Genomic DNA, 27829 nt, shown 5'->3' with positions numbered 1-27829 from the left:
GGGGGGGAGGAAAGAAGAGAAGCATGTAAATGGAAATGGAAATGGAGACTGGGAAGCTGTGACGTTTGAAGCAATAAAGGTATGGAACCACGTACCAGGGGCCCACCGCGTGGAAACGTCTACTTGCTCACTGTGCTCCAGATCCGGAATCTCTTTTCCCGCCACTACTGCCTTTCGGGCTACAGGAGCATCCCAATTCTTTTCTCCTTGCTCAGGGACCGGGGGAACATGACCGCTGCTGTCCTGGATATTGGCATCGAGGGCTCTGGTATCGTACGCATTACCGCTACTTTTTTCAACAGGACGGCGGATTGGAACTTGTGTGTCCTCTTCGTGGGCGTAGGTAGGAGAGGATGCCGTGATTTCCCTCTCCCCCTTGTTTTCTATGCTGCTGCGGCCACCTGGTTGATTGCCCTGGTCATAGTGCGTGGTGGATGGAGCCGGGACTGAGCCATGGACTGTGGGTAAGAGACCGAATCGCGTGTCTGCTCCTTCTGTGTCTCTCTTGCGCTCCGCTTTATGCAAGAGGGATTTGAGTTTGTGCTGCATTCCGTGGAATAGGCGAAGGGCGAGTGGGTAAAGGAATGGGATAGCTAAGGGTTAGGATACTAAGATCTTGGTAGGAAGGGTGGACAAATAGATGAAGGTGACGAATAGAGATCCCCTAGCACAATTGTGCTTCTCAGATGGAGCTATGTATTTGAGAGGACGGGCCTAGGACTTCCTGGTAACGGGGGAAATCGGTCGAGGTTGGGAGATGAAGGGCACGAGGAACCGACGATGACATTACCAATGCCCTCCTACGACTTTTACCAACAGACACAGCAGGCGCCGTGACCAACAAGGCGCCCTGGCCTCTTACGAGGAAGATATTCGCCTTAATTGTAGTGGCCTAACCTTACTCCGCTGTTTACTGTGTTAGCTCACCTTGGTACCCATCGTGCGGGTACACGCCCATAAGTCAGTCAAACCTGATCCAGACGACGCTCTGCACTTGCACATGGCAGTTACCTTCAGGCCGAATTTAGATCAGACGGGAACGGGACAACTGTATGACGTCTTCTATAGCAGCCGCCTCCGCTATTCCACACCCGTCTTTCCGCGCGCCTACTACTTGTACTAGTACAGTACTAAGCGAACAGACAGACCCATCTAGCCTTACGCCTAGCAACATTGATACATCATCCATCTGACGTACATCGCTCGACGGCACACGAAAACCCGGCTCTTGGATTGTGTATTTCCGGAATCACAAACATGCTGATTGAAGATATCGTGGTCGTATAGTATTACAAGAGTAGGATAGCCAAGATATGCAGTCGGGCCCTCAATGAGGGCAGGGCCATGGCTGCGCGTAGCCAGGTCGGTGGGCGCCGCCGCGGGGCCGGGACAACTACCCTAGCGGTGGTTTTCAGGGCTAGACCACATCCGACGCAGCTGGCGCGCCAAGAGTGAACAGACCGTATTCGTATCCCCTCTTTCTCCACCACGCACCTCTCCACATGGCTGTGTTCGTCAGTCACAAACTCTTTTTCCGTTGTGTATACTGTCAACCTTCACGAGCAGCAAAAGTGGTAATTGGACTAGACTCCATGGCGAAATGCATACTGCGATCGCGAGAAATCGATGGCGTTTATCAAACTACGTAAGATATTGGTACTACAACCCATGATCCTGACCATTCCTCGTCATCCCGTACTGACAGAAAGCGGACTTGAAGAATAATTGGACGGGCGAGAGAGGAGGCTCACAGTAGGCGCCAGTGGCGACAACAACACAGACTTGACGTCGAGATCCACTGTTTTGAGAAGCGACTGTTGGTTCCCCATTGACACGCGCACTGCAAAATCCGCTATGGACTGAACAACAGCCGGAGAGAGCGTACGTACATAGTACACACGGTAATCTGGATTGGAGGGGCTGGGGAGACGATTCGCACCAGTACCTATCATTGTGACGATTTGCAGGACGGGGGTTGTCCTGAGGCAGTGTCCAATGACCCTGTGGCTCAGTCTATGACATACTGTAGGTGTTGAGTGACGTGACTCTGGGGAGGTGAGTTGGTTGTGATAGGCGGTTGCTCTTGAAGGGCAGTATATATTGGCGAATATCGTCTGTTTTGCTCTTCACTCAGACCATTTCTCATCTCCAGCGTTACAAATCCCACTTTCTCCGAAGCTTCAAATCGCCGAAAACCAGCTACTCCCAACCCCCTTTCCCATCCATCCCAGCCCCTTCTCCAGTCCCCATCAGCAACCCAACAGCAAAAAAGAGAAGAAAAGAAAAATGGACAAAGTAAAAGCCTCCCTCCGCGACTTCACCTCTCGCGCGGGCCACAAATCCACCACAGTCCACGAGACGGTCGCGCCCGCCGTCCAACACGAACACATCAAACCGCACGAGCACGAAGAAATCAACACAGCCATCGACAAGGAGATCCACCAAGACCACTACCACCGCACCATCCAACCCGTGCAGGCCCGCGAAGTGCTCCCGGAAACGCACACGGCACACCTAGGCGCGGTCCAGGAACGCGAATACGACCACCGCAACCCGGACGCGACGCGCGCCAGCCTCGACGAGGAGCAGAAGGGGTTCCGCGACGAGCGCGTCGTGGAGCCTACGACGCACAGCCAGTCGGTGGCGCCCGTGGTCGGCGGCGAGCATGTCCATCACCATGTGCATGAGACGATTCAGCCCGTTGTGGAGAAGGAGACGATTCAGCCCAGTGTGATTCATACGACGGTGCCGATCCATGAGGTCCATCATAATGTCGATAAGATTCATCATACGTCGGAGCTGCCGCCCGTGACGATGGAGGAGTTCAAGGCGAAGGGCGGGGTGTTGGGCGGGAGGGAGGAGCGGTATGATGGGTTTGAGGGGGAGCCGAAGAATATTGGGGGGACGCTGAGGGAGCCTGTGCCGCATACGCAGGCGCAAGGTGAGGGGGGGAACTTGGGGAAGAAAAGGGATAGTGTGCTTGTCGGCGAGGGGGGGCCGACGATGGGAATGGTTGGCGAGCAGAAGACTGATATTTCGGGTTCCCGCAGTGATTGAAGATTCCCAAGGGACTTGGGTGGTTGAGAAATGCGCAGTTTGTCATGATGGACATGAATATCTGGCAACGGGCAATACTGGTTTTGTACTTGTATGAGTAGTCGGACGCGTTGCTTTGCTGTTACTCTGGCAGTGAAGTTGGGTTAGCTTTTGTTTCTGTTTTGATAGTCAGGCAACGTAATATAGCTTTTGCGTTTTCTCAATACTCACGCAATAGTATTCCTCTTTAAGTCATTCTCAAGTCTCTTTTGTCATAGATGCTCACTTTATGTCCATGTCGCCAAACGACCTTACTCTCCCCTCAAATCCTGCCCTCCCTTCTCCCTCTCTCCCTCTGTGGTCGATTCCTACTCCACCTTCTTCTCAATCCTCGGCAAACAAACCCATAAACCCGTAATCACGCCCAACAGCGCCAAAATCACCGGCTGCAGCACCTGCACGCCCTTTGCCTGCGCAATCGCGCCGACCGCGAAAGGGAACACAGCCGCGCCGCTCCCGCCAAACGCCGCCGCGAACCCAATGGCCGAGACGTGCAGATGGCGCGGGAGGAGCTTGGTGGCAGCGACGATGGCGGCGGGGAAGAGGGGGCCGAGGAAGAAGCCCTGGAGAGAGACGGCGATGGCCGAGACGTAGAATTGGGGCACAAGCCAGAAGATGAGTTCGAGGGCCATGCAGAGGATGAGGTAGATCTGGGGGAATATCAGTCGATGTACTAAAAGAGGGTCGTTTAAACCTCCGAAAGAAAGAAATGGTAACCCACCGCAATAGCCAACTTCTCCCCCAACCGCGGCGTCACAAACCCCAACACGATCCTCCCCACCGTGATGCCCATCCAGAACCCCGTCGCCGTCATGCCCGAGGCGAAATCCCCTCCCTTTCGGACCTCAAGCATGAACTTGACGATCCAGCCTCCGAGCGCCACCTCCGCACCAACATAGCCGAGCAAGAACAGCGAACAGATCCAGGTAACGCGTGCATAGGGTAGACGGACTAGAGCCTCCTTCATGCGGTTGTCCTTGGTGTGCGTGGTGCGCGGGTTGTTGGCGCGGAAGACGCTGGCTGTGGCGCCCCAGAAGGCGGAAATGGAGGTGGCGGCCTCGAGGACAGCCATGCCAATCTGGAGTAGTAAAAATCAGCAAGAGATCTCGGAGAAGTGTAGATAGTAAAGCCATGACCGGGAAGCGGAGCAGTGTCGCTATACCCCTTTTCTGCTTACATACGCCATTCGGAGAGAGCAAGACACCACATACCATGACATAGTAGAAGGAATACCAGGGTAATCTCTGCCCCTTGGTAATCATCGTCGTAGCCACCAACGGCGCCAACACAGCGCCGACCCCATAACTCGCATGCAAAAATCCCAGAATCTCATTGGGATTCGCCATATTCCCGATCCACGCATTCCACGCCGCATCCGCCAGGCCGTTGCCAAAGCCCGAAAACATAAAGATGACGACGAGGACGGGATAAGGCGGATGAATGGCGATGATGATGTACGCGATGAGGTGGCATCCTGGCGCGATGAAGGCGACGCCGCGTTGGCCGTATTTGAGGTGGATGGTGTTGTTCAGGAGGGCGGAGATGGTGTAGCCGACAAGCGGGGAGAAGAAGATGAGGGAGATGACGACGAAGGTGAGGTTGTAGTATTCTTGGAGCTGGGGGTGGTCAGTATCTTGTACAATGGAGTATCACGTTGGGTTCAATCACATATGGAATCAATGCCTGTCAATGTCAGTAAGGTTCGTTGGACTGGACATGCATTTCTCACATACACCATAAGCCGCATCATTCGATCCCATGACGACAAAACTCCAAAACGCAGCCAACGTCCGCCAAAGGTTCACACGCGGCGTATTCCATTTTTCAGTCTTATGCGCCACTGCCGTTGTTGGTGACGGCAGATGTTCAACAGGGTCGTCGTTTTTCGGAACCGCTTCATGACTTTTACGAGTCTCGAGCGTCTGCAAGGGAGATAGTGGTCCCGACACCTTCGCGGCAGCGGGTTGCTGGATATGTCCCGACACGTCTTGGAGTTCCACAGGTTCGATGATACAGGTAGACGAACCACCGTTTTGGCGGAACATTTTGTGGAGGAGTGAAAAGAACGGTCGTGAAAAGGACAGTGATTTGGTTTTTCCTACTCCGTCTCTCCCTTCAACACTGTCTAGAGTACTGAAAAGAGGTGGAGAAGTATGACTCTTTTCGAGTCCCCTGTCGGTTTTCCGTTTAAGGAAACGAGTGATGTAATTGTTTGACTCGGAATAAGTGCAACCGAGGGAAGAAGAATGGACTCAGTTAACTCTGGAAGACCATTGTTCAGACTTTTTATATATCTCTTGCAGGATCAGCCTCTTCCCCTCATAGCTCCAATAGTTCCCAATAGTTCGCGATAGCACAACTGAGTCAGAGCGGTCGTCGATCGTACATAACGTAAGTAAACTGTTCACGAGGAGACTTCAATGCTGCGGCTGAGTAACCTCTCGAGCTCGAAAAGGCTCGGCAGAACCGCGGCAGAACCGCGGCAGAACCGCGGCCTCTTTCCCACGGCCCGCATTTCCTGCAGCTGGATATTCCAATAACGTGTTCCACGGGCGAGCGCCGCACACGGGCGAGCGCCGCATCCCACCAACTTTGCCCACCTGTTCAAATGTGCAACCCAACCACCTTGTAGAATAATAGATAAATATTAATAGAGTAGATCAAGTAGTATCTTAAGTATCTTTTTTACACGTACATGAGTTATGCCCAGGCTCTCCACCTTGTGCAGCACGCCAGAGCCTGGCAGCTGAGACCTGATTGCCCACCACCTTGACGCTGTTCACGAGCAATCTGCTCCTCAACCTCTTGTTGAGCTAGTATATCCTCTCCTGCTCCCTTTGTTAAGACTCCATGCTTCTGGATCCACTTCTTCTTGTGCTGCCTCCACTTTATAGCTGCCTCATTGGCTCTCTCAAGGCTAGCAATCCAATCGTGCATCAGCTCAGCTGAGAGCATCATCACTTCAGCCTCCTTCTTGAGCTGATTAATTGCCTCAATAATTGAGACTGGTGATGAGCTCTTGTGCCACTGAACACGATCACATATTAGCGTTAATTGAGCCTCAAGCTCACATACATTGCTTGGTATTCGAGCCTCCCAGAGAGCCACTACTAGAGCAGCTGGAGGAGTAGGCATACGGAGCTGCACATCTAGCTTTGACAGAACAACGTCTGGCTGGAGAGGAAGTAGGCCTGCACCTCGAAAGACTGAGCAGAGATTGGCTGATATAAACGATTGATCAAAAGCTGCCTTGAAGGCTGGCAGAAACTCAAGCTTCGTGATGTGGTTGATATGGTTGCAGATCAGAGCCCCAATCTCACGGCTATATGCACACTTCAATGGTGAGAAGCAGCCAATATCAAGAGGCTGGAGCAGATACGACGAGTGAGCTGGCATGTAGAGCATATAGATATTGTTCTCCTTGTAGAATTCCTGAAACTCAAGGGAGTGGTGGCTCTCGTAGCCATGAAAGATAAGTAGGTGACGAGCACCTAAAACACGAGTCTTAGTATAAATATTGAAGTGCTTTAGCCACTCAACTCCTAGCTCATTGTTCATCTAGCCATTATCACTAACTGTGATCACCCAGTCATATGGGATATCAGCTTCCTCATACCAGGCAGAGAGATGGTGTTGGCCAGCAAAGATGATGAACGGTGGGATAGCCTAACCAGCTACGTTGATTCCTTGGATTACTGTCACCCACTCGTGATTTCCTGGCTGAACAGCCTTCGGCCGACCTCTTCTCTCTGACCCAGTTACAACAAGCTAAGTCATGATCTTGCCCATTATAAAGCCAGCCTCGTCAAAGTTGTAGATGTCCTCATCATAGATGCCGTACTTGGCCTTCGTCTGCTCTACAAGCTCAAACCAGCTCTTGATTAACATAGGATCCTCGCATAGAGCCCTCTGCCTATCGTACGCCCGATTGAAATGTGTCGTGAGGCTGTCTGTACGCTTGACAAAAGTAGATGGCCAGTTGACTCCTATGCATTCTCCACCACATGCAGCTAGCAACTTATTGGCCATATCACATACAGCAGCTAGGCTAGGTGCAAAACCACGTTGATCTAGATCCAATATGTGACTGACAATCACCTCCTCTTCTAACTGGGTAAGCTTCTTCGAATTAGGCTGGCAAAGAGACACCAGCGCGTCGGCGGCAGATTGTTCGTTCGGACACGTTATAGATAGTAGCAGCACGGCGATTGCTCTGGATATGATCGTTTTCAATAGAGGTGATAGCAAGCTAAACATCTGCTTCATTTGAAGCTGATTGAGTAGCGCTGCGTTGAGCCATTGTACGTTGAGATGAGAGAGGTGGGCAAAGTTGGTGGGGTGCGGCGCTCGCCCGTGTGCGGCGCTCGCCCGTGGAACACGTTACGTGTTCGGAAGGAACGCGGAGGGACCATTTTCACAGAGGCATCGAGTGCCAGCCTCATGAAATACTCATGGACAGACCTCCACAATCTTTTCTTCATGCTTCAACACAGAAACAATCATCGACTGCAAATAGATCTTGCATTCCAACAATTACAACTACCCATTCACCCTCTTCCAAGAGCTATCTACCTTCTTCCCAGCAAACGACATGGGGTATCTCCCAAACCTCTCAAGACCAGCTCGTGCGACCCAGCTCCTCCACACCCAACATACACAAAACCATCCCGTACCAAAAGAAGAGGTTTATCGCAAAAAATCAACGCTTGTATTTGTCCAACGATCGTAAAGAATAGCAAAGAGCATTTCGCTGTAGTAAATATGTCTTCTCCGTTTATTGATTCCTTCCCCCAACCTGCGCAAGTTGCTTCGGAGCTCGGAGCTCATATCTCAGAGCACAAGGAGTCCATGATTAAATTAGGGCTAGGACGATTTGGGGAAATCACCAAATTGATCGATCAAAGCGGATTTTTCTTCTCTACGAAGGCTGGATGACGGAGGGACCGGCGAGCACCTCTGCGTCGGCCGTCGACTGTGACTTGGTGATCATCATGTACGTCTCACCCGACAGGTTCTGGGGAATGAGGCAGTTTCCGTTGGTGAGAGGGGAGAATTGCGTTGCACCACTAACAGCAAATGTCAGAATGGGAAGGAATCAAGAGTATGGATTCGAAAGACGACTTACCCAGAGACGAAGGCGCAGAACTGGCCACCTGAAGGCTGACCGGCGTCCGCGAGCTGCAGGTTCTGGCCCACCTGGGCGAGTTCCGGGTTCTGGAGGGAGATGGAGGGGAACGCTTGGATGTTGAGGTTGGAGCCTTCGGGGCAGGAGCGGATGAACTGGGCTGCAAGGGTGAAGACGGCGCGGGGACCGAGCGCGGTGTCGAAGGCGGAGGGCACGGCTTCGGCGCCAGAGAGTAGGCGGATCAAGGCCTGGTGACGCGCCTCCACAGTGACGATTGAAGCGGCGGCCGAGAGGACATCACCAGATTGAATCAGGGGAGCGGCGCCGAGATAGGCCGACACACCGACGGCCTCGAGGATACGCGCAGTGGCGACCATGGTCTGGGCAGATGCGAACGCGGCATCGAAGTTATACTGGCAAGGCTCGACGGGGACAGCACCGGCGCCGGCAATGGCGGAGAGAAGTGTCGTGACATGAGTCGCCTCAGTCTCGCCAACCTTGACCAAAGATTGGACATCGGCTTCAGTGAGGCCCAGAGCCAGGAAGTCCGAGGCGGGGAATTTGGCGAAACCGTTCTTGTAGAATGCGGCTTCGAGGTGTTCCGCAGTGAGGGCACTGGTTGACTGGTTAGTTCTCTCCGTCACCTCGTGGTCGACCAAGGTCCGGAAACTCACAACTGCAGGATATCGACGTCGGTTAAGCCACCAGCGGGGGGAGCAGGAGGAGCTGGCTCCTGACGAGCGTCGATTCCAGCGGGAGCCGCCACCGTGAGAGCCGGTGCCAGGCAGAAGAGGTAGCGCATGGTTGAGCGTAGGCTAGGCATGTTGCTGAATTAAGTCGTATTTGCTTAAAGTGAGGCTGGTTTGTTGAAAGATGGACGGCTAGCAAAGTCTAGCTCTGAACGGATTATAAATTTTCGTAAAGTCCAACCAGGGACGAAGGGAAGAAGCGAAGGAATAAGGAATGTGGTGGGAGTTAGGAAAGGGAGAAGAACCGAATGGAAAGCTCCTGCTAGCTGATGTCCAACAGAAAACGTTCGGAGGAAACAGAGGTGGGCGGTAAATGGACCTTATAGTCCACTCCACGAACTTGGGGCTGCATCTGAGACGACATGGCAAATTCGGGGGAGGTGCTGAGCACGCGGCAAGCCTTCGCAAAGCATTCGCGGACACAGTGATCCCGTGCACGGCAGGTCCAGTTAGCGGATATCGGGCAGTGGAATCACCCGTTCTAGGACTTGCGAGTCTGTAGCGAGCAAGTGTGGGTTCATTTTGGTGGTAGAACCGCCCTGAGAGGTCGCAGCACTGAGTTGGGGGTTGGAGTTGAAGGCGGTTGTGTTGCAGAACAGGGGTGCTGCGACGCCGCCCTGGCCACGCTTGAAACCCTTGAAGTGCCAACCTACAGTCCTCCTCGATGATTTCGTCGCACGGAGAACTTGCAGCCGTCCTAAGCAGAACCGTTCAGCCTGGTGGAGTTGCATGAGAACGGGTGGTAGACATTCCGAGGCCTTTCGTAGCCGGTAGACGGGACCTCCATGCGTGGGTGCCGGAAGTGCAGTCGCGATACTAGAATTAGCAGAATTCACTAGAGAAAGGCTAGTTAAGGCAAAGGGGGGGTCTGATCACATTTGTGCAGAACCTAGCAACACCCGAAGTCTTCGAACTGCTGCTCAAAGGCGGTTACTGAATACTGTTGTGATGCTCGACCGGGGTTGTTGACCAGGAGAGGAGTGCAGAGGCTGAAGCATGAACCTTGATGAACCAAAACATCACGTCGCTCGCCAAGTCTCCCGAGGGGCGATAGCCATATCTACTACAAGTCGTCTAAGATCCAGTACCTACTGTTTGAGGTGCTTCGGGAAGGTCTCGCACCGGTCTGGGTCACTTCGGGTGCCGGCAACTGCAGCCTCCAAGCGGATGAACAGACTCAACCAACAGATGGCGAGGTTCTCGACCACGCGAGCGCATCCTCCTAAGCCCCTTCATATCATTCTCCTCTCATCTTTTTCGCCCAGGGAAATGGTAGCAATGCTCTTGCAGACAATTTAGGATACGACTATAAACATACACTACTGACCTCAACTCGACTGGTGCTCGACAGCGTCTCTGACATGGTAATATACTTCTCACGTACTCCTGCTGCATAGCCTATCTGCCATATCCCTCTTTAAGCTCCGAATATCGACAATATAAATACTCTCCTTTCTCCTCCGCCCAGAAACCCTGGTGGTTATCTGGGCCAAATCGTCGATCTGCCGACTAGACGCACTCTTCGTTCGTTTCCCTGACCGTTCGTCGACGGCGAGTAATGGATAGATTAATCATGGGGAGTAGCGGTTTGTTATATTGCTCACGTCCGACCAGACGCAGTATCGTCCCTAATGGAACATCCCGACCGCATCAAGAGAGATTAGAGAGCAAAAGGGTTGAGGGAACGGATGGTGAGGCACCTAGACGAGGTCAGTGAACAAGATCTCTGAGAGGTCTGGGCGGCATCTACTTACGGTGGGCTCTTCGTCAAATCCGTCTTCAAGATGATCGGAACACGGGTCATTTCCCGCACTTCTTGGATGTAGTCGCCATTCTCTTCCCGCAAGGTGAACCAATCGAGATACTTTTCCTTATTCGTAAGCTTGGACTCGGGCACTTCGTTGGCACTCTGCGACAGCTTGGAATCCGAGTTGACGCGGTGAGGGGCCTGACCCGTCGAGAGCGCACCCCTTGTGGGGGAAGGTGGCATGCTTTGAGTTGGACGGTCCGCGCCGTTCGGATTGAGTGAAACACCAGCCATCGAGCCAGCCAGATTGTCTGCATCTTCGTCTTCATCGTCATCGAAGAGTGCGTCTACAGCAGCTGTCGACATGGTTCCTGTCTCCGTGTTCTTCCGTTGCGCCTCTTCTTGTTCCCTGGCACGCTGTTTGGCGAGTTCAGCGTCACGTGCCGCAGCCGCCGCATTAGCCGCACGAGCAGACACCGGCTTCGGTCGCTCATCCTCCGGAATGTACGCCGACGAGGGCACTCCCTTCTCCCAGAATAGTTCCAAAAGTCGCTGATTCTTGTCGAACTCCGCTTTCTTCAGGGGCAGCTGATCGCAATGGACACGCTTCTCGAAGCCATATTCGGGGATGAGAACGTCAAAGGCCGACTCGTAGACACAGAGGACGATACCTTCGCTGATAAGGTCACCGCCCACTTCTTGTCGTTTCTTGTCCATTTGGCGACAAGACTCAATGTGTACGCTCTGCTCTTGGGCACTGTGAGCAGAGTCCTTCTTGGTGTTGCACAACTCGGCTGTCTTGTTCAGAGCTTCCATATCTTCGGCGAACTCGACCTCTCCATTGGACAAAATGGCTTCAAGTTGACGATGCACTATGATGTCCGCGTACCGCCGGGATGGATTCGTAAAGTGCGTATACACTGGGAGATTCAGAGCGTAATGTTGGTACTGGTCCGCCGTAGTTTTGCCAGCAACAAAATACTTCGCTCGCGTCATGGATTTGATGATGAGAGTCTCAATTCCCTTCCGGATATCCGGGTCTTCAACCTGGAACAAACTATTCTGCAAAGTACCACTGCTCGTCGTATCGATGGGATACCCGATGGCGTTCATTCTCTGCGCGATGGTGTCCAACCGACGAGGGTTGGGTGACGGCTGACGTCGCAAGAAGGCTTTCTCAGGTAGTCCGGCAAGCAGCTTCTTGGCTACAAAGGCATTGGTCTTGTGGCTAATCTCCTCGACGAGGTCGTGCGCGGGCGAAGAATTGAATATATTCCCCTCAACTGGAATATTCTCATCATCAAGCTGGTAGATGAGCCGGAGCGGCGGGATTTCGGTGGCGCGGTCCCCGAAGCGTGCCTGACGGAACTTGATTGCAATGTCGTAAAGCGTCTTGATGTCCTCCGCTCGCGAAGCCGGTACAGAGAGGTCATTGCGACCACTAATCACCGAATCAACCTCTTCGAACGTCAACTTGCCGGAGCTCCTGATCACGGCCTTGCCAATCCAGGTCTCGTCCTCAAGGACGTGGCCGGATTTGGGGTCAATCTTGAAAACGACGCTGACAGTGTACCTGTCCTGACCCGGGCTCAAGCAGCAGATTTCCGAGGACAAGCGAGGAGGAAGCATGTTGACTGTCCGATCCATGAGATATACGGCGGTACCACGCTTCTTCGCCTCACGGTCAACCAGGCTGTTGGGCTTGATGAAGTGAGCTACATCAGCAACGTGTATGCCAACCTCAACAAGGCCGCCATCTAAGCGTTTGAAGTGGATGGCATCGTCTAGTTCCTTGCTTCCGTTTGGATCGATGGTGAATGTCTCCACATCCCGGAAATCTCTCCGTTTGGCCAAGGCTTCCGCACCGTCACTCTCGACAGACCAGTCTTCGAACCCGACTGACTTCAACACAGCATCGGTAAAGGCTTCGGGCCCGAAGTTGTTGTCCCGGAGAAGCGCATCGGTCTCGACTTTCGGATCCCCCATCTCACCCAGCATCTCCACCAGGGTGCCGAAAGGGTGAAGCGAAGTGATCGGCCAGCGCTTGATGGTGGCGACAAAGATTCTGTTCGCGTACTCCTGGTGCTTCTCTACGAAGTCCCTAGGGGCCTGTTCGGTCGGAATAGCGATAAGGGGAACGCGCTTATCAGTCGGCTTGAACCACACAATCTTTGGTTTATCCTGTTGACGCTCGGGTTGTTGACGGGCCGAGCCTCCTTCACGGGCTTGACGTTCAGCTTCTTGCTTTTCTTTCGTGGCTTGGCTGCTGGGTCGGAGAAGGCCGAGGGTTCTGCGCAACATTAGCAATTTTAGCCCTAACAAGCGTGCATCAAAACGCACCCTGAGAACATCTGCCCAGCCACACGCTCGATAACCGCCACAATGTGGCCAGCATAAAGAGGCTTCTGCTCATCATTAATCTCCTCCTCCTCCATGAGAAGCAGGCTTTGGCCCTCCACTTCTACGTCATCGTTCTTCTTCTGCGTTGGTCTCTGCCGCAAACTGCCTCTCCGGCGAACACCGCCCTCGCCCAACTGCCCTGTCTCAGGCTGGGTAGTGGCATCGTTTACGGCAAGGCCAGCGCCGCGAGGGTCAGCATTGTCCTTTCGCTTCTTCTTTTCCTCCTTCTCGCGCTTCTGACCCCAGACTTCGTCAACATCGAGAAGCTCAACTGCCACCATATCGCCTTCTAGAGCTCGATTCCGGTCTTTGCTGCCACAGATGAAAATGTCAGCATCCAGGTCGCTCGTAGTCACGTATGCGTCGCTGCGATTCTTTTTGTTGACGCGAAGGATTCCTGCAACCAGCTGACCGTCCGCGAGAAGGGCCGGAAGACTAGCCTGTGGAAGGTACGGGGTAAACAGGGTCTTGCGCTGCTGTTGCTGCTGAATACCCATCTGAGGCTGCGCGTGCTGGCTGGCCTGAAGGCCTCCCATGCCTTGCACGTTCAATTGACCGGCCTGGAGGGCTTGTAGGTGGGCCAACTGCAAAGGATTAAGGCCTTGGGGTGGGAACATGTGCTGTGGTGTCATCAGAACCGGGCCCTGCGGAAGCTGCAGCACCTGTGGCTGACCCTGATATTGGAAGTTTCCAAGGGAACCGATGGATTGGTTGACGGAGCCACGAGCGCGATGACCGGGTTGAAACGGGGCGGCATTGGCGGTTTGGTTCAGACTGAAATTGCCCATATTTTGGGCTTGGTTGTCCTGCGTCTGCTGTTGTTGCTGGTTATTGGGCTGCCTCCAGTTGCCCTCGAAGTTGCGAGAGGAGCTCCGGGTATGGCCGCTACCACGGCGTTGGAAATCGGACTGTCCCGATTGACCATTGCCATCGGCTTGCGGACCAGGAAACTGGAAGCTCCCACCTCCGCGCCCAACATGACCGCCGCCGCGACCCACGGCCATGCTCTGGCTACGACCGTGGGCAATGCGACCGCCACGAAGAGCTGGCTGGTCGGTTGGAGTAGTTCCAGACCTGGCCGGACTGGATTCGCGCTTTTCCTCGGCACCCCCCGCCGATGGCAGAGGAAACTGGAAACCAGAGGCCTTCCGCTTCTGCTCAGCCAACTCGGCGGCCTTCTTAGCCTCTGGTAGGGCGAGGGAGTGACGGCGAGTGTGACCGGAGCCCGCAGCACCGCCGCCGCGACCACGGGGGTTTATGTTCTCTCTGCCCTGGTTGCCCTGTTGTCCTTGAAAATCACCAAACCCGGAAGCGCCCGAGGAGGGAGCCGGGGGCGGTCCCATACCCACATTCGGTAAAGCGGATTGGTTGCGGCGATGGGAAGAGCCTTGCGGCGGAGTGTTCACAGGCACTGCGAGTTGCTGTTGCGGCATTTGCGGTGGAAACTGGTAGTTGTTGGCGTGTGGAGAAACGTTGGACATCTGAGGCAGCATCTGGAAGTTGGCCGGCAGAGGCTGTTGCTGTGCTATCATGCCCATGTTCACCAACTGCTGATGGGTAGCAAGGATCTGCTGCTGTTGCTGCTGTATTTCATCGATACCGCGAGCGTAGTGGAGTTGGCTCACTGTAGACTCGACGTCAGCAAGAACAGGACGGTGAGACAAGGTATCGTACTCATGAGAGGAGTAAGCTCAGACGGGCTCCGTCGATGAGCAATGTGGATGGGACGGCCGGAACGGCCTACGGGATTAGGCCGGCCTTGTTGATCCATTATTGTGATTGCTGTGGTCGAAAGCCCAGGGTGCAATTATAAGAGGTACGATGTTCCTAACACTCCAAGAACGGTCAGCTTCGCAGGGGTGGAGCTTCCCAGGGGAGCAAGTGAGGCAACGCGGAAGATGGAATCCGGGACAGAAGGCGTATGAGGACGGAGAGAGGACGACGCAAGTAGGGCGAGGGATGCAGGTGGGTTTAGACGAGTGCGGGAGGGCTGGTGGGTTACGGGATACGGGGTGACGAGGACTTACAGCGATGTGGAAAGCTATGTGGAGGCAAGCGGGATGCGCAAGCTGATGCTCTTCTCTTAGGATCGATGTTCGGTAGAACAGATGATGGTGGCAAAAGTGACTGTTGTGGTCGGGTTACGCAGAAGGTTGACGGACTGTGTTGCTGTAGGGGTGGTCAAGGAGCGGAATCCCCAAGCCCTACCAAGGTAGCGGTAGCCGCGTCGCAAATGACAGAAAGAAGGAGGCGGTCGTCGGGCTCTGGGAAAGAGGGATTGAAAAGGAGGGAGGAGTCACCGACGGGTGCGGGAAGAGAAGGTGAGGGTGGTGAAGGTAGATGGAAGGCGAATATGGATGGGGGGACGAGAGGAGGAGAGGGCGAGAGGCGGGCGGGCGGGCTGGGCTGGCCCCTGCTTTCATACCGAGCACTTGAGAGGCTAGTCTAGTAGCGAGTAGTGTAGGGAGGAGTAGGTCCGAGAGCCCCTCCTCTCCTCCTGCGACCGTCATCAGTAGCGCTTTGAGGTGCCCGCAAACGACGCAATCAGATACGTCACTGATACCACATAAATCAGTGCAATCAGTACAAATGGTACAATGGCTATGGTACGATGGAGAAACCAGTCCCGCAGCCGCGCAATAATCGGACCGCCGCACCACCACCGAGGAGAGAGCAGCTTGTGTCAGTGGGCGCATCCCAAAGCAGTCATGCTACCGTGTGTGCTGTGCTAGCCGTCACAACTTCCCCTTATTAGGCTGCTGTTTTGATCCCGTTTCAACACGACGATATAGCTGCTAGCTGCCTCAAGTCCGGATACGCCAAGCTAGTATCTAGTCCTGTGAGAGCACATGCAAACTGGGTGGCCAGCTCGATACCGCTCTTGGACGGCTCCTCGGCGATAGTTTTTCCATTTCCGAGTCGGGCCGGGTCAACTATCTTCCTCTTCTTCTTCCGACTTTCGAGGTTGGTGACCACTCCAGCCGGGCCCCAGCCCCCCTCCCCCCCCCCCCCCCCCCCCCCCCCCCCAAAAAAAAACAACACAGATTGCTCCAAACATTTCCGACGGGATGTGAAAGAGTGCCGTTCCCGTCTGCCATTCACTCGCTACTTGAATATTCTGGTCGTCGTCGCAGCGTTACCGTCAGTTTGCAGTCTGATCGTCTCTGAGCATTGCCTACACGACTTTCCCCACACGCTCAACGCGGGCTTCGGAAGACGACTCACTTTCACCGACATCCATGCAATTCCCCTAAATCGGCCCCGCCCTTCTCCTCCTGTATTCTTTTGCCCTCAGCCTCTCTGCTTCCTTTAATCACCTTGATCCTCGACTCACTGCTCGAGTCTCGACATGCCCCCCAAGTCAGGCGCGTCGTCCACAACCATGCATTCCGCGTCGCCGCGCAGCTCGAGCTGGCTAGGGAGTTCCCCCTCGAGGCAATCCCCTTCAAGGCATTCCCCCAGTCGCAGAGACGTCCGCTCCCCCCCTCGCGACGTCACCCGCCTCGACATCTTCGACAAGGACAGCCCTTCGAAGCGAATGATTCTGGAATTCAGTCAATTACTCCTGCGTTCCGAGGAAGAGTTCAATAACCGCCTCGACAAAGTCTGTGCCGAACACGCCGAAGTGTATCAGGAGCAACTGAGAAGAGCCGAGCGCAAGCATGACAAGGTCAGGCAGGGGGCCGAATTGGAGCTCAACCGCTTGCTTCTCGAGGAGGAAGTTCGACAGATGAAACGAGAGGAAGAACGGCAGCGGGAGCTTGAGCGTATCAAGGCGGAAAAGGCCAAGCAAGAATCCGAGGCACGACAACGTGTGATAGAGGCAAAGCGCCGCGAGGAAGAAGCAGCACGGAAAGCAGCCGAGGAGCAGCGGCAGATACAAGAGGCAGAGGCAAAGGTCAAGGCCCAGAAGGAATTGGAAGAGAGAGCGCGCAGGCAGAAGGCCGAGCAAGAGGAAGCGGATAGGAAAACGAGGGAAGAAGCCGCCGCAGTAGAGAAAGCCCAAGCCCAAGCGCCACCACGACCTACCCAACCGTGGCAACAGGCTGTGAAAGCGGCTCCGGCGGCTCCGGCTGCGCAGCCAACAGGCGCAGCAGCGATTGGTGCATCCGATGTCGAAGACATCCATTCCCGGTACTTGAAACTCCATCAGCGAATGAAAGCCTTTTGGAAGCCATTCAAGACAGAGTGTGCTCAAAAGGGGCATCCTTTAAAAGGACCTGTCGGTGATCTGAGGAGGGAGTTAAGGAAGATAACGGGCCAGGTCACTATCAACCGAGAGGATAGCAAGGTGGTCATCTCCAAGATCCGCGAAGTTTTGCGTAGTGCACGAAACGTCAATGGCCCGACCGTCGACATTCGACCCTTCATCATCTCTCGCCCCTTGCCTACCTTGGGGAACGAGTCTGAGGCACAATACCCTGCGATCCTACTGTATGCCTTCATCTGTTTCGAGAAGTTCGTGATCAAGCAATTCGATTCCGAAGCCGCAAAAGAAGAGTCTGGCATCATCCAGGAACTCGGTATAATAGCGGCCAGCCTTTTCGTTGACAAAGAATTCGTCTGGAACGGGATCCCTATGATCGATCTTCTATTGGCCAAGCTCCATCGCGCATGTCCCATCCTCTTTGGCATCACTGGGAACCCCAACACGGCCGAAGGGAGGGCTCGTCTAGGCTGGTCAAACGTCGGAGGATCGCCGATGAACGTCAACTACTATCACCAACGCATGGTCGGGCTGGGTAACGGTTTTGCGGCGATGAGTCTGCGGGCTGTACAAGCACCAGCAATTCCCATCTCCGAATACTGGCGCGCTCTCGCCTCGATATGCAATACGCCGTCGGACCAGCTTCATACGGGACATTTCATGGTGCTCAAGGGACTGGTGCGCGATTCCGCGAAGAAGGTCATCAACTTCTATGGTGCCCAAGGGAGAGCGTTGCTGCGTCATGCGACCATTGTCATGCCGAAACGAGCACCAGCTCGTGCGAAGGATACGGCGAGTTTGGTGGCAGTGTATCCAGATGTATGGAAGACCGCGGGTATCTCGCTGGAATAGAGCGAGGCGATTTATTTCATGGGTCGATCTGGGATGAGTTTGGGACGTATTGCATAGCCGAGACAATTATAGCACTCTAGCATACTGTGCAGTGGCACATCATAGAATGAAGCACTTCGCACACGGTCTAGCTTACGTTCATGTCTCGTCAGAGTCTACAATTCTCGGAGCAAATTTTCAGTTGGTGAGTAGGCGGAAGGACTAAATCTCCCTCTCTGCGATCGGTTCCCACTCCTCAATCGGTCGATCCGTTGGCACCAGCACCACTCTCCCTCCTGTCCAACCACTCAAGTCATCATTCCACGTGAAACTCACCCCAGCATCCATCACCATCTGCTTAACCTTTTCAATCTCCTCGATCGATATCTTGGGGCAATTGTGGCTTGATGACTCCATCTCAGCGACACACTCAACGAGGTAGCTGTCGATATCGGAGAAAACTCACTACAACAAACTCAAATGCGGCACCCACTCCTCCACCGCCCACCTCTCCGCCTCCCCCTCATCCTCCCACCCGGGCACGCACCTCCTCGTCCTCTTCGCAATGGCAATCAACCCCTCCTCCTTCAAAATGCTGATATACAGCTTCTTGAAAAAGGCATCTTGGCTTTCCAGGTGCGTGAAGTTGACCTCGACGCTGGTGGGAGGGTCGCCGAAGAGGGGAAGGCTGTCGAGCCAATTCTGGGGATCGGGTGAGTGGACCGAGGAAGGGATGGAGGAGGTTAGGGTTATGTGGGGGGTGAAGAGGTGGGGGGAGGAGAAGTGAGAGGAGGCTTTTTGAATGCAGGTGGTGAGGATGGAGTTGAGGGGGTGGGATTTTGGGGGGAGGAGCCAGAGGGAGGATCCGGGCATTTTTTTGGTTTGGAGAGTTGAAGTGTGGTGGAGGCGATGGAATGTTAACGTTACCCGGACTGGAGCTATGAGGTGCGGCGAAATTGAGGGTTGTTGGGGTAGGTTTCTTCTTAGATTGACCGGAACTAAGAGGTATGTGTTATTAACGTACATATATACCTTTTGATCAAATGAATGCAAGCCACCTTGCAATATGTACTCTTAGCACTGCTGCTGCTGTTGAGCTGGGGATGACGTCTCCTCTGTGGCTAGTGCGCCCCGCGCCACACCCCACATTCCCACCGGGCAACTTCCAAAACCCGGACAAACGCCCAACGTCCGCTTTCACGTGAAAAGACGACAAACATCCACACATCTCATTCCCTCCAGCTCAACCCTAGGCAAATAGACATGCCGCTGCTGCCAACCCCTGGCGCCCGGCTGACCTCGCCATGGCGATCGGCTGGAATATAGCCGCCCTCCTGAAGCTCGCTCTCAGCTGTTTCGTCGAGGTTGCCTTCTTCTGGCAACTCGTAAGTAACCCGTGTCCTCCGCAACTCCTACCCACCCTTAGCTTTTGTCCTCGTTCCTCTATGCGGAGTATATATATATGCTGATGCCATGCAGCGATTATATGCATGGTGGACTCAGAAGAGCCCTCGAGACGTGTTGATAGAGACATTGGCCGAGGCAAGACTATTCGAAGAGTGGGAGGCCAGTGCTTTTCAGTTGGATGAGGAGTTGGGATTCGATCTCTGGTATCTATTGCTCACGCTTCCCTCTTGCTCAAACCTCAGCTGATACTGTTCGCAGGCGACAGAACCCCACGAGCAGACACTACGATTACCGCCTTATATACGAACGGCTTCGAGCTATCATCGAAGCGCGAGAAGAGGATGATATACTAGGACTTGTGAGCCTGTTACGCTCTGGTCTTGTCCGGAATCTAGGGAATATCACGTCACCGCGCTTGTTCAACCGGGCGTATGCGGGGACGAAGCTGCTTATAGAGGACTATGTCACCCAGGTTGCTCTGGCCATCGATTACCTCGCGTCGTACCCGACGAGCCACAGCTCGGATACGGGCTTGACGAACCAGGCCAGGTTGGATGTGTTGCATGATACTCGACAGGCGTTTGGAAGATCGTGCCTGGTCTTGCAGGGCGGTGCTATCTTTGGCCTTTGTCATCTTGGAGTAGTCAAGGCCCTCCATCTTCGTGGTTTGCTGCCTCGTATCATTGCTGGGACTGCTACGGGTGCGCTCATTGCAGCACTGGTTGGAGTTCACACCGAAGAGGAGCTCTTGGACTTTCTCAACTCATCCAGTATTGATCTATCCGCTTTCAAGAAAACCGCCGACATTGCCAAAGGGGAAGAAAATGCGAGACAGAGTGGACTGGTGGCGACGGTAGTTCGGCGGATCAAGCGATATATAAGGGAAGGATATTTCCTGGATGTTGGAGTCTTGGAAGAGGTGGTCCGCAGTAACGTTGGGGATCTGACGTTTGAAGAGGCGTATAATAGGACCAAGAGAGTTCTCAACATCACCGTCTCCACAAACGGAAGTGGAGGCGTGCCAAATCTCCTGAACTACCTCACAGCTCCCAATGTCGTACGTATTCCCCTTCACCGCCCCAGTCACAAAGTCTCACGCATGTCCAGCTCATCTGGCCCGCGGCACTCGCCTCCAACACTTCGTCCTCCTCTTTCTACCGTCCCGTCACCCTTCTATGCAAAGACGAAACCGGCGCCATCACCCCTTGGCCCCGCGCCGAAGAAGCAACCTTCCAACCCTGGACCCGCGCCCGCTATACAGACCGCGAATCTCCCCTCCACCGCATCGCAGAACTCTTCAACGTAAATCACTTCGTCGTCTCCCAAGCGAGGCCTTACCTCGCGCCCTTCCTCCGCTCGGACTTGCACCATCCCAATCCTCGCCAAGATAGTCGATGGGATATCTCGACGCCGATGCTAAGGCTACTTGTAATGGAGATCCAACATCGTCTTCACCAACTGGACGAATTCAGTCTGTTACCCCATTCAATCCGCCGCTTCCTGCTCGATGAAAGCGTTCCCGGAGCGAGCCTCACCCTCGTCCCTGAACTCTCGCCCGGTGACTTCGTCAAGCTTCTCCAGAATCCCACGAAGGATAGCCTTGACTACTGGATTCTGCGTGGCGAAAGGAGTGTATGGCCTGCGGTAACCGCACTGAAAGTCCGTTGTGCCATTGAGGTCGAGCTCGATAGAGGGTACCAGCTGGTGAGGAGGAGGAAGCCGGCGACGGCAGGGTTGGCCCCGTCCGGGGAGAGAGTACAGGAGGGTGGAGTTCAGAAGAAAGGGCGTGAAGGACGGTTCCGTAAGAGGGTTAGGGCGGCGAGTGTGGGTGGAGCTGAGGGGCTCCCTTTTACCTGAATGTATGGGTCTCAGGCGTCGGACTTCGTAGTCGTGTGTGATATACTCAGTCTGGAAGGGTATTGCTACGTGAGAGGAGTCTGGAAGGGTGTAGGTATCTCAGTTGTTGTCTGCCATTGTAGCTCCTGAGATTTGTGGGTGATCGGCCGATGAGATCGATGTATACGCAAACGATTACGATCACGTTCTGCGCATACTACGTTTCGAACTGCAGCACGCAGGGAATGGATGTGGACCGTTCTTCCTTATACCTACTCCACATACGCAGATCCACCGTGGAGTTGGGAAGTGCTAGTCTGAGAGTTGGACCACCCTGCGGCCTCATCTGGCACTGGAAACGCCTGGGGCCAGGAGCTATGAAGCTGCATGCCCGTTTTATTTACTCTCCAAAGAGGTAGGAACTAGCTAGTCTCCCGAGCAGCGTAGCGTATTTCAATCGGCGCCCTCCCGTTGTGCGTAATCCAAGCACTCTACTTCCCACTTTTCTAACTCTTATGCTTAGCTTTCACTCGCTCATTCACTTCAATAAACGGCATCGCTCCTCACTAAGCAAGCCGGCATCACGCCTCAATAACGAACATTTACCGACATCATGACACACGTCACCGTATCGGCCGGCGATATCCTCGCTTCAGAGCAGGTCTTAAACCAATACACGATCGGAACCAAAATCCTCCTCACCACCGAAGGAGTTTGGCCAAAATACCGGCCCGATGGAAACACCGAGGTTATGGGACCCGTAGGATGTGCTGCCCAACTGCACCGTATCCTCGGAGCCATTCGACGCGCAAGAAATATCCTCAGCGTAACGCTGCCGCTGAACCAGTTCATGGACCTCCCAATCAGACATATGGGCGCGCATGAAGGACGCATGCGCACGCCTACACGGATCCTCAGGACGATGGGCCTGCACGCTTGGTGCACACACCTGGGGAACTGGGCAGTCTACGAGCATCGAAAGTTCAGGATTACGCATCTGCCATTTTTAGCGCGATAGTAAATCTCCACTCGGTTGATACGGGGGATTCTGCCGAGACGAAACGGCGATGGTACGACCTCATACTTGCCACGCCGGCGGGTGATAGCAGGGCATCTCTCTAGGCGTTTGACTACACGGTCAACTCGCGCGTAAGCGAGCTCTATGATGGCGAACGCGGGGAGGTGGTCGACCTGGGATTTTTGGGGTTCGGACGCTGCCGATCCCTGGACGAGTTCAGCGTGCGGTTTGCTGAGGAGGTCGATATGAGGACGAGCTTCTTCCGAGAGAACCCCAATCATCCAGACTAATGAAATACTTTGCGGAGGGGACACGGGCCTGATGGCGAAGGTGAGGTTGAGGGTTAGGAGAGAAATTGAAGTAGAAATGGAAGGGAAGGGAAGTGAGTGACGTGGAGTTGAGCTTTATTGGGATTGTCTATAGACTGTGGTCCATTCATACATTGTATTTCTGCATTCCAACTCGTGCTGTTGGCATAAGTCTACTTTTGGGTGGTCTGTCGATTAGCTGTTATTCATTCAGTGCATTCTGCAATATTAACTTATCCTTTTGGCACTAGTCTGTCCTTCTCTTTAAAAGGTACACTCATGAATTATGCTTCTTCTACGCTTCTCGAATGTGTTCCTTTCCCATAGTCACCTATTATCTAGGTCCGAACAGCTAGTTTGTCTGATCTAATAACTTGAGATTCCACTTAGAGCAGCCTTGCAGGTAGCTACAGATTGACTGTACAACCTACGCTAGGCTGATGATACTGCAGGTTTCTATGTTGAAAGATATGAACAGCTAGCGTCCGCCTGTGGTGGGGGGGTTTGTTGGGGAGGATAGAAGAGACGGGATCATTAGGATCAAAAGGACACGAGTGGCCTGATTGAATGCAGCTAATTAGGTTGCGCGGAGCAGGTTACCTGACCCTTGGAGGAAGTGCAGTGTGATGTTCAATTCGGGACGTGGGAAAGCCGCAGTAGTCAGCCAGCTGTTGACTGCTTGTCCATCCCCTATGTTGTAACCCGTAGCAGATCATGTCCGTGGTACCAACTGCGTTGAACGCCGGCTTGACACCAACACATGGGACGCAGTATTTGAAGAGAATCGGTCTTTGATCCTTTGCCAGACCTAGTATGATACTTCATTCACCCCTGTTCCCTCCCGCGCTGGCATATCCCTCATCCCATAAATCTGCCCTCTCTCCATCTTATCCCTCATACCCACCACCCTTAGCCTCTCCACCTCCCACATTCCCATTCCATCTAATACGCCCCATCCCTAACCCCATACCTCTCCCCCTCCACAACCCTCACATCCGCCCTCCCACTCCAAACCACCGCATCGACACCCAGCTCCAACCCCCGGATCCTCGTCCGCCCGTTATCCAGCCCCCAAAGCACAACCGCCAGATAATTCTTCCCGCGATAATCCAGTATCCCCTCGGGAACAGGGAACCTCGTCTGCGGCCCGACATTACTCACAAACTTGCCAAACTGCCATCCATTGACGTAGATCTGGACCCTGTACGCCGCTGGCACCGAGTGATTCCCTCCGCCAGATGTCGTAGCCGTGTCATTGGAAAAGGTAAACGAGAGGGGAATGTCGTATCCGCTGGGTAACCCGAGCTCAAACTCCGTGGCGAAGAAACCGATTCCCGGCCCACCTATCCCATCATTCACGGGCCCCTTACTCTCTTTCCAAGCGAACCTGCCTTTCGTAGCAGACAAAGCGCCAGGAAGATGCAAACCCTGCCGCTCAACCCACAATCCACCCTCATTCAACGGACCCCTCGACAAATCCCTGTAATCCTCGCCGCCCAGATTCCCCGTGATCTTCCACCGCACGTCCGATTTCTCGTGGCCGTCTAGACTGTAATCTAGGATCCCGCGCGGATTCTTCATCGTCTCGATACCAATGACCCAGTTCTGGTCTAGGCCCATGTGGTCAATGACGACGGTGATGACGTACTGTTTCCCCCGGGCGAGGTTCGCGAGGGTGAAGGTGTTGTTCCCGTTGGTGGCGGCGTCGTAGCCGCGCCAGGAGCCGAGGAAGGTGTTGTTGAGCCAGGCGGAGCCGCCGAAGGCAGAGCCTCCTTGGGTGAACAGGTACAGGGACTTTTCCGTGCCCGTGGCGGTGAAGTGGCCGCGGTAGAGGAGGGTGCCGCTGTGGTAGCCGTAGTCGGAAGCGTAGAGGGATGTCGGGGTTGAGAGGCGGCGGTGGCTGTTGTATGTCTTGTTGAGGTTGGCCGGCGTCCAGGCGTGGTCGTCGTAGGTGGGTTGGAGCTCGGGGAGAGCGTCGAGGTATTTCCAGTTGAGAGTGTTCAGTTTGGGAATGTAGGGTTTCGGCTTGGGGTAGTTGATGTCTTCGGTTTTGATGATGCCGTCCTTGTCGACTTTGAAGGGCACGTCTTCCCCGTTGAACGTCAGTGTAGACAGGGTAGGAGGAGCACCGCCGATGATTTCAATCGGGATGGTTGAGTTCATGTCTCCGGTAAGTGACAGAGTATCGCCGTCTACCTTGGCTGTGCGCATCAAATAACCCGCCTTCAGGATGATGGGATTCGAAGAGTCGTGAGGGGCTTGATCAACAGACCAGTAATTGTATGCTGAGTTGCGATCTACACCCAAGTTAGTTGAAGCCTTTTGGAGCCACAGCAAATGATTAGACGCGATTTCCTTACCGAGCAAGTAGACGTAGATGAAGGGTTTCCCAACACCCACTTTGACGACCTTCCTCTGGGCCGTCGCCTTCCAATTGATCAATGTGTATCCCCTCGTAGCAGCCGCCACGACCTCGCCTTCCAGCGCCTCATACCCCGTAACAGCGAGAACAAACTCATGGGTTTCTCCAGGCCCACCATACAGGACGAGGACGGTCCTATCAGCATACTTATGCCAAGTAAATATCTCGGCAGTTGAATACACCAGCGTGGCGCCTCCAATGTCATAGTCGCTCACATGGATCTTCGCGTCTCTTCCGCTGAGGGTCAGGCTCGTGCCGTTCAATTGTGGAACTGTGATATTGCCAAATGCTGTCGTCCAAAGTCGTAGTTTATACCTTGTCGTATCATGGGTGTTGTACTTTGTGTGGCGCACAAAATAGAAGGCAGTATTACCCTCAGAAGCACGTGTAACAGTGAGACCCGTTGCTGTCGTCGAAGTGGTGCTTGAAGCATTCCCGCGTGCAGCGGTCAGATAGGCTGGCGAGACTTTAAGGAAGTTGGCTTGCAGCTTGAGTTCGGAATATTTCTCTCGGTCCACACGACGGTCTTCACGGATAGCGGCCGCGTAATCATAAGATGTATACCCTCCAGGATGGCTGTGTCCACGTCAGTAGTGTGTCTCGGGTAGAAGACAGGCTCTTACCCTAGGTTTCCCCAGTTGGTCCCTCCGAACGTCATATAGATGTTCAGGATCGTGACACCAAAACTATACAGCTGCTTGTAAAACACGCGCTCAAACTCTGCGCCTACCAGAACAGAGCACTTATCGAAGCCAGGTCCTCCCCATGGATCAAACGATCCACCCTGGAACTCTACAATCGAGTACGGGGTGGTTGGACTGTGCTTCAAATGCAGCTCCCTCCAATTCGTGGGGAACTTGTCATCCGGCCAAACCGTCGGATTAGCGCAATCGAAACCAAGAGGATATCCATCATGCCCGTAAATGTCGACATCGCCAGGCTGACCCGGTGCATTGTACCCTTTCGGAGAAGCATCATTGCTGATCAGCGGGACGACGATGCCAGCTTTTCGAAGCTGGTCCTCGACGTACTGCATATAGACCGGATCAGGGAACGGCTGCACGCTCGCCGTCGCCTCCGTGTACTCGTTCTCCGGCTGCACCAGGATGATCGGTCCGCCATTCGTGATCTGCGCCGCCGCAATCGTCTTCCCTACGGACTCCATGTACAAATTCGTGGCGTTCAGGAAATCCCGCGCTCTCGTCCGCAGCATACCGTTGGTTCTCTGGATCCAGCCGGGGAAGCCTCCGCCCGAGACTTCGGCATTGATGTACGGTCCCGGTCGAGCGAGGAGGTAAATTCCTGCCTTTTGAGCGGCTTCGAAGAAGGGTTCCAGTGCGAAGACACCTTCTGCGCGGTACACGCCCGGTTTGCCTTCGAGGAGGGCCCAGTCGACGTAGAAGGAGACGCCGTTGAAGCCGAGGGCTTTGATCTTCTGGAAGACGTCGAGCCAGAGGTCGGGGACGGGGAGTCTAGTCTAGTCAGTCTGTGTGTACTCGAGCATGAAGGTAAGTAACCCACCTATACGGATGAACCTCCCCACTATAAAAAAGCACCCTCTTCCCATGTACCATCAACGAATGCTCATCCCAAGTGACCTATACTCCCACTTAGCCCACTCACATCCCCTCAAGTCACCACCGCGACAAACACCCTCACACACTTACAATATCCTGCAATGGCCCGCGCTTATACGGCCGAATCCTCTCGTGCGGCAAAGACCCACTCACCCGCGCCTCACCTCGAACCGCCAAGCTCGATACCGCCAATGCCGTAGCTAGGAACTTGAGTAGGGGCTTCATGTCGTCCGAGAAGCTCGTAGGGTAGGTAGAGTCGTGAATGGGGAAACGGAGAGGAAGGAAGGAAGGAGGGAAGCAAAGGAAGAAGCACCGGATTCTGAGATGCTCGCCCGTCACCGTCTTAATATACACTTCCTCATTCACCACCCGCAGCAGGAACCAACCAATCCTCCCACCGCCCTCCTCCTCCCCTGCCGTCCCCAACCCCAACCCAGCCAAGCGAACCTCCCCAATTATACCTAGGCACCGCGCACGCCTACACCGCTCACAAACGGCACCCGCAGCTGGAGAGATGTCCAAGGTCGATCACACGGAACATATCCAACTTCCCTCCTTCCCACCGCAGAATCCTTGCGTAACATTCCACCAACAGCAGCAAGCTTACAAGCTTACCGTCGGCACAAAAAGTAACTTACATTTCCCCCTCCCCCGCCTCGCCCTCTGCTGCCTTCCAAGGTTCTCCTGGATCGTCATACGAGATATATTGTAGTAACCCTAGTAGATCTGCGGGATGAGTAGATTGCGGCGCGGGGGAGGGGCGGTACCGGGGTTTTGTCCCGATGCCCGCTGCGGGTCCCATTTATTTGTTGTTGAGGGGGAAACGCAGGGGCAGGCGCGTCATCCCGAGGTTGGACTTTACGGTGAGGAAGAAATGCAGTTGGCATACCGGTAGACTAGTAGTAGGAGGGGCGGATGGGGCGTAAACGGTTGTGCAGGTCGGGTAGCTGAAAGTAGAAACAGACTAACCGGATACGGGTTAGGGTCCTGCAGGATGATGGGTCCACGAGGATATGCTTATACCAACGTCCCGCGTTCGACAAAATGTACCACAATCGCGCCCATGTGAGTCTGGGCTACACCGTGTCACATTCTGGAAGCGGGAA

General features: G+C 54.2%; 11 protein-coding genes across 11 annotated transcripts in view; 5 read left to right on the top strand and 6 right to left on the bottom strand.

Moving 5' to 3' along the window:
* Nucleotides 1-786, bottom strand: part of EI97DRAFT_178316 (uncharacterized protein) — a 2066-nt gene extending 1280 nt beyond the window's left edge. The window contains exon 1 of the mRNA XM_033793483.1: nt 96-786. Within this exon, the coding sequence (XP_033657039.1) occupies nt 96-549 (454 nt within the window). The 5' untranslated portion in view covers nt 550-786. The remainder of the gene's footprint in view (nt 1-95) is intronic.
* Nucleotides 787-2286: 1500 nt separating this feature from the next.
* Nucleotides 2287-3057, top strand: EI97DRAFT_439835 (uncharacterized protein; the record flags this gene model as incomplete). The annotated part of the gene is made up of 1 exon (XM_033799584.1): nt 2287-3057. The coding sequence occupies one exon, from the start codon at nt 2287-2289 to the stop codon at nt 3055-3057; it is 771 nt and encodes a 256-aa protein (XP_033657038.1).
* A 347-nt stretch (nt 3058-3404) lies between these two features.
* On the bottom strand, nt 3405-5141 carry EI97DRAFT_370383 (MFS general substrate transporter; the record flags this gene model as incomplete). The annotated part of the gene is made up of 5 exons (XM_033795229.1): nt 3405-3746; nt 3818-4174; nt 4308-4712; nt 4765-4779; nt 4830-5141. The coding sequence occupies 5 exons, from the start codon at nt 5139-5141 to the stop codon at nt 3405-3407; spliced, it is 1431 nt and encodes a 476-aa protein (XP_033657037.1).
* Nucleotides 5142-7636: 2495 nt separating this feature from the next.
* On the bottom strand, nt 7637-9541 carry EI97DRAFT_430564 (uncharacterized protein). Its single transcript, XM_033797728.1, has 3 exons — nt 8904-9541; nt 8228-8847; nt 7637-8168 (listed from the first exon to the last, which is right to left on the bottom strand). The coding sequence occupies exons 1-3, from the start codon at nt 9042-9044 to the stop codon at nt 8015-8017; spliced, it is 915 nt and encodes a 304-aa protein (XP_033657036.1). The 5' UTR covers nt 9045-9541; the 3' UTR covers nt 7637-8014.
* A 908-nt stretch (nt 9542-10449) lies between these two features.
* On the bottom strand, nt 10450-15048 carry EI97DRAFT_178268 (putative cell wall biogenesis protein phosphatase Ssd1). Its single transcript, XM_033793481.1, has 4 exons — nt 14792-15048; nt 13058-14741; nt 10725-13007; nt 10450-10670 (listed from the first exon to the last, which is right to left on the bottom strand). The coding sequence occupies exons 1-4, from the start codon at nt 14886-14888 to the stop codon at nt 10631-10633; spliced, it is 4104 nt and encodes a 1367-aa protein (XP_033657035.1). The 5' UTR covers nt 14889-15048; the 3' UTR covers nt 10450-10630.
* A 1089-nt stretch (nt 15049-16137) lies between these two features.
* EI97DRAFT_430561 (GLE1-domain-containing protein) lies at nt 16138-18309 on the top strand. The gene has a single exon (XM_033797727.1). The coding sequence runs from the start codon at nt 16467-16469 to the stop codon at nt 18174-18176; it is 1710 nt and encodes a 569-aa protein (XP_033657034.1). The 5' UTR covers nt 16138-16466; the 3' UTR covers nt 18177-18309.
* Nucleotides 18280-19122, bottom strand: EI97DRAFT_430560 (2',3'-cyclic-nucleotide 3'-phosphodiesterase). The gene is made up of 2 exons (XM_033797726.1): nt 18622-19122; nt 18280-18558 (listed from the first exon to the last, which is right to left on the bottom strand). Exons 1-2 carry the CDS (start codon nt 19026-19028, stop codon nt 18378-18380), a joined length of 588 nt encoding a protein of 195 aa, XP_033657033.1. The 5' UTR covers nt 19029-19122; the 3' UTR covers nt 18280-18377.
* Nucleotides 19123-19439: 317 nt separating this feature from the next.
* On the top strand, nt 19440-20053 carry EI97DRAFT_430559 (uncharacterized protein). Its single transcript, XM_033797725.1, has 2 exons — nt 19440-19765; nt 19821-20053. The coding sequence occupies exon 1, from the start codon at nt 19460-19462 to the stop codon at nt 19622-19624; it is 165 nt and encodes a 54-aa protein (XP_033657032.1). The 5' UTR covers nt 19440-19459; the 3' UTR covers nt 19625-19765; nt 19821-20053.
* On the top strand, nt 19629-21419 carry EI97DRAFT_370715 (putative patatin-like serine hydrolase; the record flags this gene model as incomplete). The annotated part of the gene is made up of 3 exons (XM_033795245.1): nt 19629-19765; nt 19821-20619; nt 20670-21419. The coding sequence occupies 3 exons, from the start codon at nt 19629-19631 to the stop codon at nt 21417-21419; spliced, it is 1686 nt and encodes a 561-aa protein (XP_033657031.1).
* A 2247-nt stretch (nt 21420-23666) lies between these two features.
* Nucleotides 23667-26948, bottom strand: EI97DRAFT_439828 (uncharacterized protein; the record flags this gene model as incomplete). The annotated part of the gene is made up of 5 exons (XM_033799583.1): nt 23667-25021; nt 25085-25722; nt 25770-26618; nt 26668-26744; nt 26814-26948. 5 exons carry the CDS (start codon nt 26946-26948, stop codon nt 23667-23669), a joined length of 3054 nt encoding a protein of 1017 aa, XP_033657030.1.
* On the top strand, nt 26755-27632 carry EI97DRAFT_178163 (uncharacterized protein). Its single transcript, XM_033793480.1, has one exon. The coding sequence runs from the start codon at nt 26986-26988 to the stop codon at nt 27433-27435; it is 450 nt and encodes a 149-aa protein (XP_033657029.1). The 5' UTR covers nt 26755-26985; the 3' UTR covers nt 27436-27632.
* Nucleotides 27633-27829: the final 197 nt, after the last annotated feature.

This window comes from Westerdykella ornata, assembly GCF_010094085.1.
Source record: "Westerdykella ornata strain CBS 379.55 unplaced genomic scaffold EI97scaffold_3, whole genome shotgun sequence".
In the NCBI taxonomy this organism is placed as follows: domain Eukaryota; kingdom Fungi; phylum Ascomycota; class Dothideomycetes; order Pleosporales; family Sporormiaceae; genus Westerdykella; species Westerdykella ornata.
This window is presented reverse-complemented; position numbering and strand designations above follow the sequence as displayed.

Coding starts and splice junctions, on each gene's coding strand:
- EI97DRAFT_430564 (XM_033797728.1), bottom strand. CDS start 9,044: ATGCCTAGCCTACGCTCAACCATGCGCTACCTCTTCTGCCTGGCACCG. Junction 8,848..8,903: donor GCTTAACCGACGTCGATATC/CTGCAGTTGTGA, acceptor GAGAGAACTAAC/CAGTCAACCAGTGCCCTCAC. Junction 8,169..8,227: donor GGCCAGTTCTGCGCCTTCGT/CTCTGGGTAAGT, acceptor TCTGACATTTGC/TGTTAGTGGTGCAACGCAAT.
- EI97DRAFT_178268 (XM_033793481.1), bottom strand. CDS start 14,888: ATGGATCAACAAGGCCGGCCTAATCCCGTAGGCCGTTCCGGCCGTCCC. Junction 14,742..14,791: donor TGAGCTTACTCCTCTCATGA/GTACGATACCTT, acceptor TCGAGTCTACAG/TGAGCCAACTCCACTACGCT. Junction 13,008..13,057: donor GCTGGGCAGATGTTCTCAGG/GTGCGTTTTGAT, acceptor AATGTTGCGCAG/AACCCTCGGCCTTCTCCGAC.
- EI97DRAFT_430561 (XM_033797727.1), top strand. CDS start 16,467: ATGCCCCCCAAGTCAGGCGCGTCGTCCACAACCATGCATTCCGCGTCG.
- EI97DRAFT_430560 (XM_033797726.1), bottom strand. CDS start 19,028: ATGCCCGGATCCTCCCTCTGGCTCCTCCCCCCAAAATCCCACCCCCTC. Junction 18,559..18,621: donor CCGCATTTGAGTTTGTTGTA/GTGAGTTTTCTC, acceptor GGAGTCATCAAG/CCACAATTGCCCCAAGATAT.
- EI97DRAFT_430559 (XM_033797725.1), top strand. CDS start 19,460: ATGGCGATCGGCTGGAATATAGCCGCCCTCCTGAAGCTCGCTCTCAGC.
- EI97DRAFT_178163 (XM_033793480.1), top strand. CDS start 26,986: ATGGGGAAACGGAGAGGAAGGAAGGAAGGAGGGAAGCAAAGGAAGAAG.